Source organism: Mustela nigripes, chromosome 2 (genome assembly GCF_022355385.1).
Source record: "Mustela nigripes isolate SB6536 chromosome 2, MUSNIG.SB6536, whole genome shotgun sequence".
Lineage (NCBI taxonomy): Eukaryota > Metazoa > Chordata > Mammalia > Carnivora > Mustelidae > Mustela > Mustela nigripes.
In genome coordinates, this window is record NC_081558.1 from 9,820,692 (window position 1) to 9,831,146 (window position 10,455).

The following is a 10,455-nucleotide window of genomic DNA, read 5'->3' on the forward strand; positions in this document are numbered from 1 at the left end:
TGCCTTCGGCTTGGGTCATGATCTCAGGGTCCTGGGATTGAGGCCCGCATCGGGCTCTCTGCTCAGCGGGGAGCCTGCTTCCTCCTCTCTCTCTGCCTGCTTGTGATCTCTCTCTGTCAAATAAATAAATAAAATCTTAAAAAATAAAAAAAAAAAAAGAAATAAGGTCTATGGGGTGCCTGGGTGGCTCCGTCAGTTGAGCGTCTGCCTTCGGCTCAGGTCATGATCCCAGGGTCTTGGGACGAAGTCCTGCATCAGGATCCCTGCTCGGTGGAGAGTCTGTTTCTTCCTCTCCCTCTGACCCTCCTACCCACTTTTACCCCCTCTCCCTGTCTTGAATAAATAAATAGCATCTTTAAAAAAAAAAAAAAGTCTGTGTGGGGCACCTGGGTGGCTCAGTTGGTTAAGCCATGATGACTCTGGTCATGATTCCAGAGTCCTGGGATGGAGCCCTGCAGGGAGCCCCACCTTGGGCTCCCTGCTCAGCGGGGAGTCTGCTTCTCCCTCTCCGTCTGCTCCTTCCACTCCCTCACCCCTGCTTGTGCTCTCTCTTGCTATCTCACTAATAAATAAAGTAAAAAGAAAGAAAGAAAGAAAGAAGGAAGGAAGGTCTGTGTAAACACAATACTTTCCCCAGGAAGACTTCTGGCTTCCTTGGTACCGTGTAGGTGTTTGAACCCATGTTCACAGCCTGGACTCCCATGAAAGGCTGGTCTGGAGGGGAAGCTTCATGAAGGCAGCATGGGCGCTTCTGGCCCTTGGGTCTGGCACATTAGGAAGGCTCAGGAAACGGTGAATGACAGACAGGAAGACTGCTCAGGCAGTGGGAACAGGCTGAAGGAAGGCCTGGTGGGTGGACGGTGGCCCCCGGGATGGGCCGTGCTTACCTTCTGTTTGTCGAGGATCTTCATGGCAAAGTGGTTCCCGGTCTCCTTGTGCTTCACCAGCATCACCCGCCCAAAGGAGCCTGTGCCGAGGGTCTTGATTCGTTCAAACTGATCCAAATGGGCTGTATTCTGTGGAAGAAGGGGTTGCGAGGGTCAGGGACCCTCCCGGAGTGGGGGCAAGGCCAAGGTCCAGGGCCCCCTCTGGGGAGCAGGTGGAGTGATGGCGGGGGGAGGACAGGGGGCGGAAAAACAAGATGGCGAAGGACACATTCCTTAAGGCGGGTGGCAGGGGCCAGATCCGGCCCTGGCCCGGGGCCCAGGAACTGCTGGCAGCTGCATGGGGGGCAGGGGCCACCAGGTGGAAGGGGTGGTGGGGTGGTGGGGTGGAGGTGCGTGGCAGTGGGTGATTGGGTGCCTCCGCCCAGGAGCCCCCACTGGCACCTAGGGGGCAAATGCAGTCAGGTCTGGAGCCCCTCCACAGGGCCCGAAAAATCCTCACCATGTGAGAGGGACATAGCTGGAGGGTAGGGGCCCGTCAGCTCTCCCCTCTTAAGGCTCTGCATCCCAGGTACTTACCTGAGCAGGATTTTCCCATTTTTTAAGAAAATCTTCTTTGGCTTTGGCTAAGAACTCTTTCACTGAAAGGAACAGAGAGAACATTGGTTAGAAACCCCATCTGGTTGGGGTGGGCCGAGGCCATTCCTGGGGAAACGCTCATTTGTGCAAAGTGGGGTGTAGCTGTCTCAGCCCAGAGACTGCCCTTATCCCAGCAGCTTCAGGTACCCCGGCTGAGCTGGAGGGCAGCTTTGGGGGACCCTGATCCGGGCTGGGGCCTGCCTTTACTCGGAGAAGTGGGATACAGACTCAACTCCGTCCCAAATGGGGTGCAAGGTGACTCAGGGGTTACTCTTAGGGGTACAGAGAGTGACGCACAGGCCAGCCCACCCCCACTCGCTCCAGTTCTGACCGACATTCCACGGCCAGGGCCGACGCCAACCAAGATATTTATAGCCTGGGGATTTGGCTGCTCCTCCAGCCCCTTCTCTGGGGAGGCTGGGCCCTGGGTGGAGGCCTCTGGGGCTCGGGTAGCAAGCGCCCTTGGGGGGCTCAGCTGTTGCCTTGGCCCCCAGCTGGCCCCGTTCCTGCCTTTGCCAGTCCAGGGGAACTTCCTCTGAGCTGGTTCAAGGGGAGCCTTGCCCGATGCCCATACCCTATGGGCCCTTCAGCACCCCACGGTGAACATCACCATCCAGCTAGCAGTGAAGACCTCCTGGCGTACGCGCCTGCTCACTTGGTTCGCCTACCAACTTTCCTTTTATTCATCCTTCCCATTTAAAGCCCTAGGAAACTGAGGCTGGAAAAAAGGCCTTCTTGCCAAAGCCGAGAAGGAGCCCAGTAAAGCAGCTAAGGGCTGGAACACTGGGACAAGATCAAGTTCAAATCCCGGTCTGGTCTCTGATGAGCTGTGCAACCTTAGGCTACTGACCTGACCTCAGTTTTCCTCAACTGGAAAGTGGGGGTAATACTAGTAACGACCTAGTAGGGTGGTTGTGAGGAATGAATGAATTAACCTTGGCAAAAAGGATTGGACAGTGGCTGGTATGGGGTTAATGCCACATCAATGGCAATTACTGATCTTGTTCTTAAGTACTTAAGAAAATTGAGGTATGAAATACTGGGGGGCGGGTACACTGGCCTCTCAAACTTTAAATGTACAGCCTGGTGGATTCTCACATTACAGACCCATCCTTGTAACTACCCCTGGGGCCAGGCACGCTCTTCAGGGACCCTTCCGGTGTGCCAGTCCTTTGCTGAATGCTCTCTGTGCTTGATTCCTACCGTGATGGGTCAGACCTGCTGTTCCTCTCCTTGTACAGATGGGAAGACTGACCAGGCCCGAAGTGGCCTGCCGGACCTCACTGCCCACAAGACTCAGTGTTTCGCTGCTGCCGGATAGCAGTGCACCAGGGCGGCCCACAGACCGAGCTGTCTTCTGCCTCCTGATGTTCCTGCGACACCTGCTACCCTGAGGGGTTGTGTAGGCTTGCACTCAGGCCTTGTCTGTCACCTGCCTGGACTACCCAGACATACCGCCAGAAATTCCACACAGCCTCAGGGGTGGCTGCCACTCCCACCGTCCCCAAGACTCGCCTCAGTGTTTGGAGGGATGAGCCTTCCATGGGGTTGCAGGAGTGGCAGATGGAGGCGAGACTGTCGGTCAGGAAAACCCTCACATGGGGGACTGGGCAGCCAGGGGGCAGTCAAGGAACGGCCACGAGTCCTAGGCTGGTGCCTGGCTGGGCTGTCCGCTGCTCGAGATCTCTCTGAGCCTGAGGGCTGCACCAAGTCCAATGCTTTCGCCTGCACAATCTCTTCTGAAGCAGAACACCTTCCTTGAAAACCTCCAAACATACACACTGAATTCTGAATGAAGGTGGTGGGGGAGAGGGTACCCATCACCTTTGGGTACCTTTGCCTGCCCAAGAGGGCGAAGAAAGGGATGTGGGAAGAATCCAGGAAAATGCCTGGTCTTGCTTCCCCGTTTGCTCTCAGCCATTCCTGAGAATTACCATATTCTGCTTTTTCCTGACTCAGTGAGCCTGCCTCTGGCTGTCTGCTGGTTCCCCACTGAGAGGCTCTACGGGAGCCTTGGTCCTAGTACAGCTCTTCTCTAGACTCTCAAAGAACTAAAGGGCCCAGACTGTGTCCCCTCTGGTGCCACTGGCTTGCCAGATTTGGGCACAGTGGGGAAGGGAGGGGATGGTGCCAGGAATGCGCAGATAAAGAGGGATAATAACTGGGGAACCCCAGCCAGGAGCCCCCATACTCACCTCTGCTTCCTACCTCTTCCAGCAGAGGGTGCAATGGGGGGGTGCAGAGGGATAGGGTGATCTGAGACCCATCAAGCCCTGGCCAGGGAGGCTCAGGGTGCTGGCTACGGCTTAGGTACCCAGAAGGTGCGGTGCAGGTAGGCCAGAAAGCGGATAGTCAGGTGGGCCCAGAGGAGCAGCTGCAGCCACAGCTGGAAGGTGGTCTCCGAGTCACTGCCCTGACTACTGCCTGACCCCACATCCATCCCAGGCTGCCCTGAGCTCCCCCTGGAACCTTCCCTTTGCGGGGAAACCAGGAATACGAAAAGCCTCTGAGCTGGCTTCCTCTGGAGGGCCTCAGGGGACCAGGGAGGAGGAGCTGGTTGCCAGGGAAGCATTTAAAGGTGCCTGCTCCCAGCTGGCCAGGGTTCGCAAAGGCCCTCCTTGGCAGAAGGCAGTGGGAAGATTCTCCTGAGGGTGTCCCTTCTGGCTGGCCTGGCTGCCCCAGGGGTGGAGTGCTAAAGCTAACTTCCTGTTCCAGGGACTTCACTGCTCCCAAGACACCAGGTCCTGCCTTCCTCAGTGGGTGCTGAACTACCCAACGGATGACACCGGATGTGCCCAGGGCAGTGCTCACTGGGCAGAGGGGAAGGAGTTAAGGTTCAGGCCTAGGCAGCAGCAAGGGGCTCCCTGGGGGGCCAAAGAAGCCCCAGAGCCCCGTTAATTAGCTGAAAGAGCGGATGGGAGAGAAAGGCATGATTGGGGGGGGGCGGGGCAGACACAAGAGCCACCCTATCTCCTCCCCTAAGTGCTCTTTGAATCTGGAGCCCCCAATTCCTGCTGCCCCAAGAGAAAAATGGGTATATCTGGATTTATCTTGCTCCTGTGTGGGGGCAGAGAGGGGACTGACATCGCGGGATGTCCTTGGCCTGTCAAACCTTGTCCTGTGCTTGGCTCTGCTTTCAGCCACAAAAGTCCAACCGGAAACGAAAGACTAAACCTAGGAGTGGGGGGAGGGGGAGGCAGCCTTGACCATCTTCCTCCTTCTTTCCACATCCCAAATAAAGTGGAGGGTCAGTGGAAGCTTCTCTGAAAGTGCCCAGCACCCGTGGCCCCTCCTGACAACAGGAAGTGGCAGAGAAGGGAAACCCAGCCAGCTGCTGGCTTATGAAACCCGCACCCTTGCCATGTCTCCTACGGGGGATGGAGGGGTGGTTCCCAGCCTCCACTCTGGTCTGGATTCTATTTGGGCTAACAGAAGGAACCTCAGACACCCATCCAAAAGCCAGGGCCACAGCAGGAGGCAGGAGCCCAGCCTCAGACGCTGCGGACAACAAGTCCAGCAACACTCAGCCCTCTGAAACCTGTTTGGGACATGGATGAATGGGACCCCTCTTCTAGACTGGATCACTCCCCAGCCGGACGGACCCCCATTCTGTACTGAACCATCACCCATTATGACCTGGACTCCATCACTGAGCTGAATCAACCCCTAGTCTTAACACATTTAACACACACTGGGCTGGACCACCCCACTGCCTTTGTCTGAGCTGGAACCCCCTGTGCTCATTTTGGCAGCACATATTCTAAAATTGAGCTGGGCCCCACTCTGGGTGGATCGTCCCCCCTTGGCTGAACAGGGCCACCCATACATCTTCTTTTCCCCAGGCCCCCAGGCTCAGGGTGGTTAGTCAGGGAGCGGTTTCTAGGGCCAGCCAAGGGTCTACAGACTCTTCCTCTTTACCTATTCCTGAAACTCCACTGTAGCCCTTCCCTGGCTTGAGGGGCATAGAGTGCCTGGGAAGTTGCTATAGTAACAGGGCTCATCCTCACCATCGTTGGGGTTGGAAGCCATCACTCAGTCTTCCTCTCAGGGCACCAGGACTACGGTGGCTGGGAAGGCTCATGAGACCTGCTGTACCAGCTTGGCTGCCCCATCCCCAATACTGTCTGTAAGAGGAGGTAGGGAGTTGTGGGGTGGTGGGAGGAAGGAAAACCCAACTTAGGGACCAGTGGGTGCAGCGGAGGGATAGACAGGACCCTCAAGGTTCTGGAGGCCTTCCTGGGCTAAGGGAAAAGCTGACTCGGCAGGACCCTCTTGGGCACCCATACAACTGCCAGTGCACAGAAGGCACTTGCTGCTCTGAGATAGGCTTCTGTGGGATGTCAGAGGGCCGCCATTCTTCCCATCCAGGGGCCTCTTGGGGCCACTTCTCCCAGAGCCTGGATCTGCTTGTCCCTGGGACCTGGAGGGGAATCGGGGGGTTCCCTCTTGCCAGCCCCACCCCTTCTGTGGGCCAGCTCCCAGGGGTGCCTTTGGCCAGGGCCAGCCAAGGCCTGAGCTCCACTTGGCCGCCTGTCCCTGGGCCTCTTGGGAAGCCTTCTCTTAGTTCTCCAGCTTCCTCAGAGCCCACGGCTTGGTCTTTTTAATATGCTCCTTAGCATCTTCCCCGGACCCCTACCAATGGCTTTGGCATCTTTGGGTTACGATGTCTCCCACCCCACCTCAGGGCTTGTTCTAGATCCCTGCTCTTCTGGGAGGAAACTGACACCGTCTCCTGCCATGGAGACAGGAGCCTGGGGGGCTGAGGGATGTCTGACTGGTGCCTCCTATGGCTTGGGCATTTTCCTGACCCAGGTCAGGCTAGCAACTGGCAGATGAAATTCAGGTGCCCCCTACAGGCTGGCCTGGCTACTGCCCCCGCCCCCACCCCCACTGCACCCTGGTGACAAGAGGGCATATTTTGTCTAATTTCATTCTTTTGGACTCAGAGCCTCACAGCAAAAAGGGGCTTCCTTTCTCATCCTATTTCCTTTTCTAAGAGCCCCTATAAGCCTCTGGAAGGACGTACAGCTTGGGGGCATTTCCTAAAGTGTGACATGGGTCCCCCTGGCAGGGCACAGAATGATTTTAGGAAGTTTCACTTTTCCAGTTTGAATTTTAATGTGTACCAGAGAGAACATGACCAGCGGAACAATCTCCTGATTTCATTTATATTATTGCTTAGGACAGATCAAACTTTACATCTGAACCAAAGTGGGTCAAAACTTTATTATTTTAAATTAAGAAAATATAAGTGAATAGAATAAAAATCAAGGAGGCAGCTTGAGAATGTCTGGGTCTGGAAATTCTGGGGTCTAGGAAGTTAGCTGATAAGCGGATCTGGATGCAAATCCTGCGTCTTTGACATCATCTATGTCAAACTCAAGACAGCGTGTTTGGAAAATTTGGAGAAAACTGTTATGAGAATCATTCCAGCGGATCGATCTACGGAGACCATTTAGCCTGGCACATCCTAGATGCCTAGTAAACAGTAGCTCTGTTTCATCATGAGAGTCCACTTCTGGGTGTCTGGCCTGCCTGCTCTCCTAGTGAATTAGTGGTTCCTTCCAGAGCCTCTCTGATCCTCCGGAATCCTTTTCCCGGTGCGGCTCTCTGCCCCACTATGCATGTGTTTGATATGCCTTGAAAGTTTTCCAGGACAATGTCATCTCCCCAACTTTCAACTGAGCTTCCGCAGTATATAACAATTTGCCTCCACCTTCTACCTCCCGGCCAGCCTCACCTGCTGGGGGCTCCAGCCCCTCCCCCTCTGCCTAGTACCCTCCACGCTCATGCCCAGACCTTTTTTGGTCACTACCCACCTGCTCCTCTGTCATCAAGTGCTCAGCTACAGGCACTTGCCTCCCTGTCCCCCGCCCATCGGTGACATGTTAGGTCTTTCCATGGCGGCTTGGTGATTCTGAGTTCTGTCATTTGAATCCGTGTGGAAATAAAGTTCCCTGGGTTTTGTGCCTGCATCCTTCTGGGACGGGGCATTCAAAGAACTCAGATGCTGGGGTCTGAGATCAGAAATTGGGAAGGGCGTATTTGGACACGGCCTCTCTTTCAGCTCTATTTCTGGGTAACTGGAAGGGGGTCCTACCTCAGGTCCAGCTATAGGTCTGGAGTGATGACAATTTAAGAGCTGGGAGAACTGAGGAAGGAAGGCGCTGAGGCCATTTCTGAAGGCATTTCCAGATACAGAGTCTCTCTGGCTGGAAAAGGCCAACACCAACATAATTTGGGGGCTGAGGGGGAAACAGGCCTCTCTCTGGCTGAGCCCTGGGAATGATCAGAATCTATTTGTCCCTTGGCAAAGCAAGTCATTAGATGTCAGTTGCTACTCTCTCCAACTGTCATGCATCAAGTCCCCTCTGTCACCATCCCAGCTCAAGTTGAATGAGCCCTGCTAAACCCAGACACTTCATACCCCACTTTTCATCCTGGGCCAGGAGAGGGTGAAGAAGCCCTGGGGACTGCGTGAATGACAGAGCCTCAGTTGTGAAACGACCATTTATTTAGGGGCACTTCAAGAAGCCTAGGGCTCACTGCATATCAGGAGATGGGAAGGAGCTCTGTTGCCGCCCCCCTCACCCCCCTCCCCAAACCCAGGAAAGAAGATGCAACAAATCCCAGCAAGACGGGCTCAAACTTGGCTTTGGAAGCACTGAAGCAGTTCTCTAGGTTCATAAACAGTCTGCTACCTCAGTCAGGGACAGACGCTTGCTTGGAGGAGGGAACACAGGCAGAGAAGCAGAGTGACTGAGTGACAGGATGAGAGAGGGGCAGAGGGACCCAGAAAGATCCTGTCCCCCATGCCAAGTGACACAGAAGGGAAAAACAATGCTGGAGGTGGCTCTGGGAAATGCTTAAGGGGGGCAGCGTGGGTTTGGAGGGGGGCTGTGATAAGGTGAAAAGGGGAAGGGCAGGAGAAAGATGGCGGGGGCTGGAGGGGGGAGGGGTGTGGTCACTAAGTGGCCAAGGTCCCTGCGGGGTGGGGGCAGACCCTATAGCACTCCCAAGCTGGCATAAAGCTGGGTTGGGGTCTGGCAGTGAGTTCCATCAGTGGGTGAGGTGAGTGAGGAAGTGGAGGGATTAGAATCTAGGAAGAGGGGGCAGGAAAGGAGGGGGTGGGGTGGTGACAAGGCCCCATGTGGGGCCCCAGCGGTCATACGTGTCTTGGTTGGCAGTGACAGCTGGGTGGGGGGGGCACAGTCTTTGCAGTGGGGGGTGGCCTTTGGCAAGGGGGCCCCTACGGGGGTCTTCTGCGGGCCCTGGGACCAAACCTTGGACAGGCAGGGGTAAGGGGAGCTGGGAGGGGATGAGCAAAGAGAAATAGAGGGGGGCGCGTAGGGGGAGGGGCCAGGCGGTGATGGACAGGCCGGGGGTTGGCAGCGCGGGGCCGGGATCGGGGTCATGGCCCGGGCACTCACCGCTCTCCTGCTCGCTGCCCTTCTTGGCGGCTGCGGCGTTGCCCATCGCGGCGACGGCGGCCGGGGCCGGTCCCGGAGCTGCGGCGCGGCGGGTGCTGGCGGCGGCCGGCGGCCCAGGAGCGCGCTGGGCGGCGGCGGCGGCCCCTCGGGTTGGCTGCGCTGGCTGCGGCGCCGCGACCCCCGCCCAGCCCCTGCTTCCCGCGTCTCTCCGCGCCCGCCCGCCCGGGAACCTCAGCCCAAGTCCGCTGCTGCTGTCCGTGACGCCCCCGCAGCCCGCCGCTCATTGGCCTAGGCCGTCCTGAGTGACGGCGCCACGCCGCCACCCATTGGTCCTCCTCAATCCTCCCGAGCTGCGATAGGCCCTCGGTTCCGTGACGCGCGCCGCGGACGCCCGGCCACTCGCGAGCTCGCGAGGCCTCAGCTGGGCGGGCCGGCGCACCTGACTGGCTAAGATTCGCGACAGGGCCCGTGGCCCGCCCAGCGAGGCCGCCAATTGGCGGAGGCGCGCTGTCCGGCAAACCCCCCGCAGAACATTCAGTGTCAATCCCGGGGTGAGAGGGCGGGGCGGAGATGCTGCCTACTGCTCCGGCCGGCCGGGCGGGGCGGCAGAAGCTGGCGGGTGGCCGCGCAGCGCTCCGAGGCCCAGGAGGCGGTCCAGGCGGGCGCCCGCCTGGCCCCGTACGCGCCGCAGTCCCCCGCCTCCGCTCAGTGCGGCAGCGGCCGCCGGCCAGCCAAGGTTGGCGCCAGGGCCTCCCCACCACCCTCCCGGCGCAGCCGCCGTCCACCTGCCAGTGGGGGAGGGGCGCGGCGGGCGCCTCGGGTCAGAGGTCGCCAGGCCGCCGGCAATCGTCATTCATAAGGCCTGACGCAGGACAGCAGAGTCCAGGCCGAGGAGCCTTCTAGGTCTCCTCCAACCACAGCCAGTTTCAGGAGGATGCTGCGCCCAGGGAGTAAAGGGTGGTTGGCAGGGGGCTCTATGCCATCCCTTTGCCGGGGACCTATCCTGGGTTTGTGCGCGTCAGTAGTAGGAGCTGGCACTTGTTAAATACATTGCACCACACTCCTATCACGGAGGTACTATTATCATCACTCCCATTTTACAGATGAGGAATCTGGGGCACAGCCAGGCTGAGGATGCCTTTCAGGCAACACGAAGGGAAGCTGCCCTCCCCGAGCAATAAGATGACTCTTTTTTCTGGGTGTCCTTTTTTCATTTTTAAAGAATTTATGTAATCTCTACATCTAATGTTGTGCTCCAATTTACAACCGGGAGATCGAGTCCCATGCTCCACGCAGAGCCAGCCAGGTGCCCCTGGGTGCCCTTTGATTATTTTATTTATTTAAAAGATTTTATTTATTTATTTGACAGAGATCACAAGTAGGCAGAGAGGCAGGCAGAGAGAGAGAGAGAGGAGGAAGCAGGCTCCCTGCTAAGCAGAGAGCCCAATGTGGGGTTCGATCCCAGGACTCTGGAATCATGACCTGAGCCGAAGGCAGAGGCT

The 10,455-nt window shown here is 57.3% G+C and overlaps 2 protein-coding genes across 2 annotated transcripts in view; both read right to left on the bottom strand.

The window, feature by feature from the left end:
* PRKACA (protein kinase cAMP-activated catalytic subunit alpha) overlaps nucleotides 1–9,058 on the bottom strand; it is a 16,724-nt gene extending 7,666 nt beyond the window's left edge. The window contains exons 1-3 of the mRNA XM_059389208.1: nucleotides 8,954–9,058; nucleotides 1,464–1,525; nucleotides 888–1,016 (exon numbers count right to left, since the gene is read on the bottom strand). Of these exons, the coding sequence (XP_059245191.1) occupies nucleotides 888–1,016; nucleotides 1,464–1,525; nucleotides 8,954–8,999 (237 nt within the window). The 5' untranslated portion in view covers nucleotides 9,000–9,058. The remainder of the gene's footprint in view (nucleotides 1–887; nucleotides 1,017–1,463; nucleotides 1,526–8,953) is intronic.
* Nucleotides 3,640–4,300, bottom strand: SMIM46 (small integral membrane protein 46). Its single transcript, XM_059387734.1, has one exon. It carries the CDS (start codon nucleotides 4,093–4,095, stop codon nucleotides 3,823–3,825), a length of 273 nt encoding a protein of 90 aa, XP_059243717.1. The 5' UTR covers nucleotides 4,096–4,300; the 3' UTR covers nucleotides 3,640–3,822.
* Nucleotides 9,059–10,455: the final 1,397 nt, after the last annotated feature.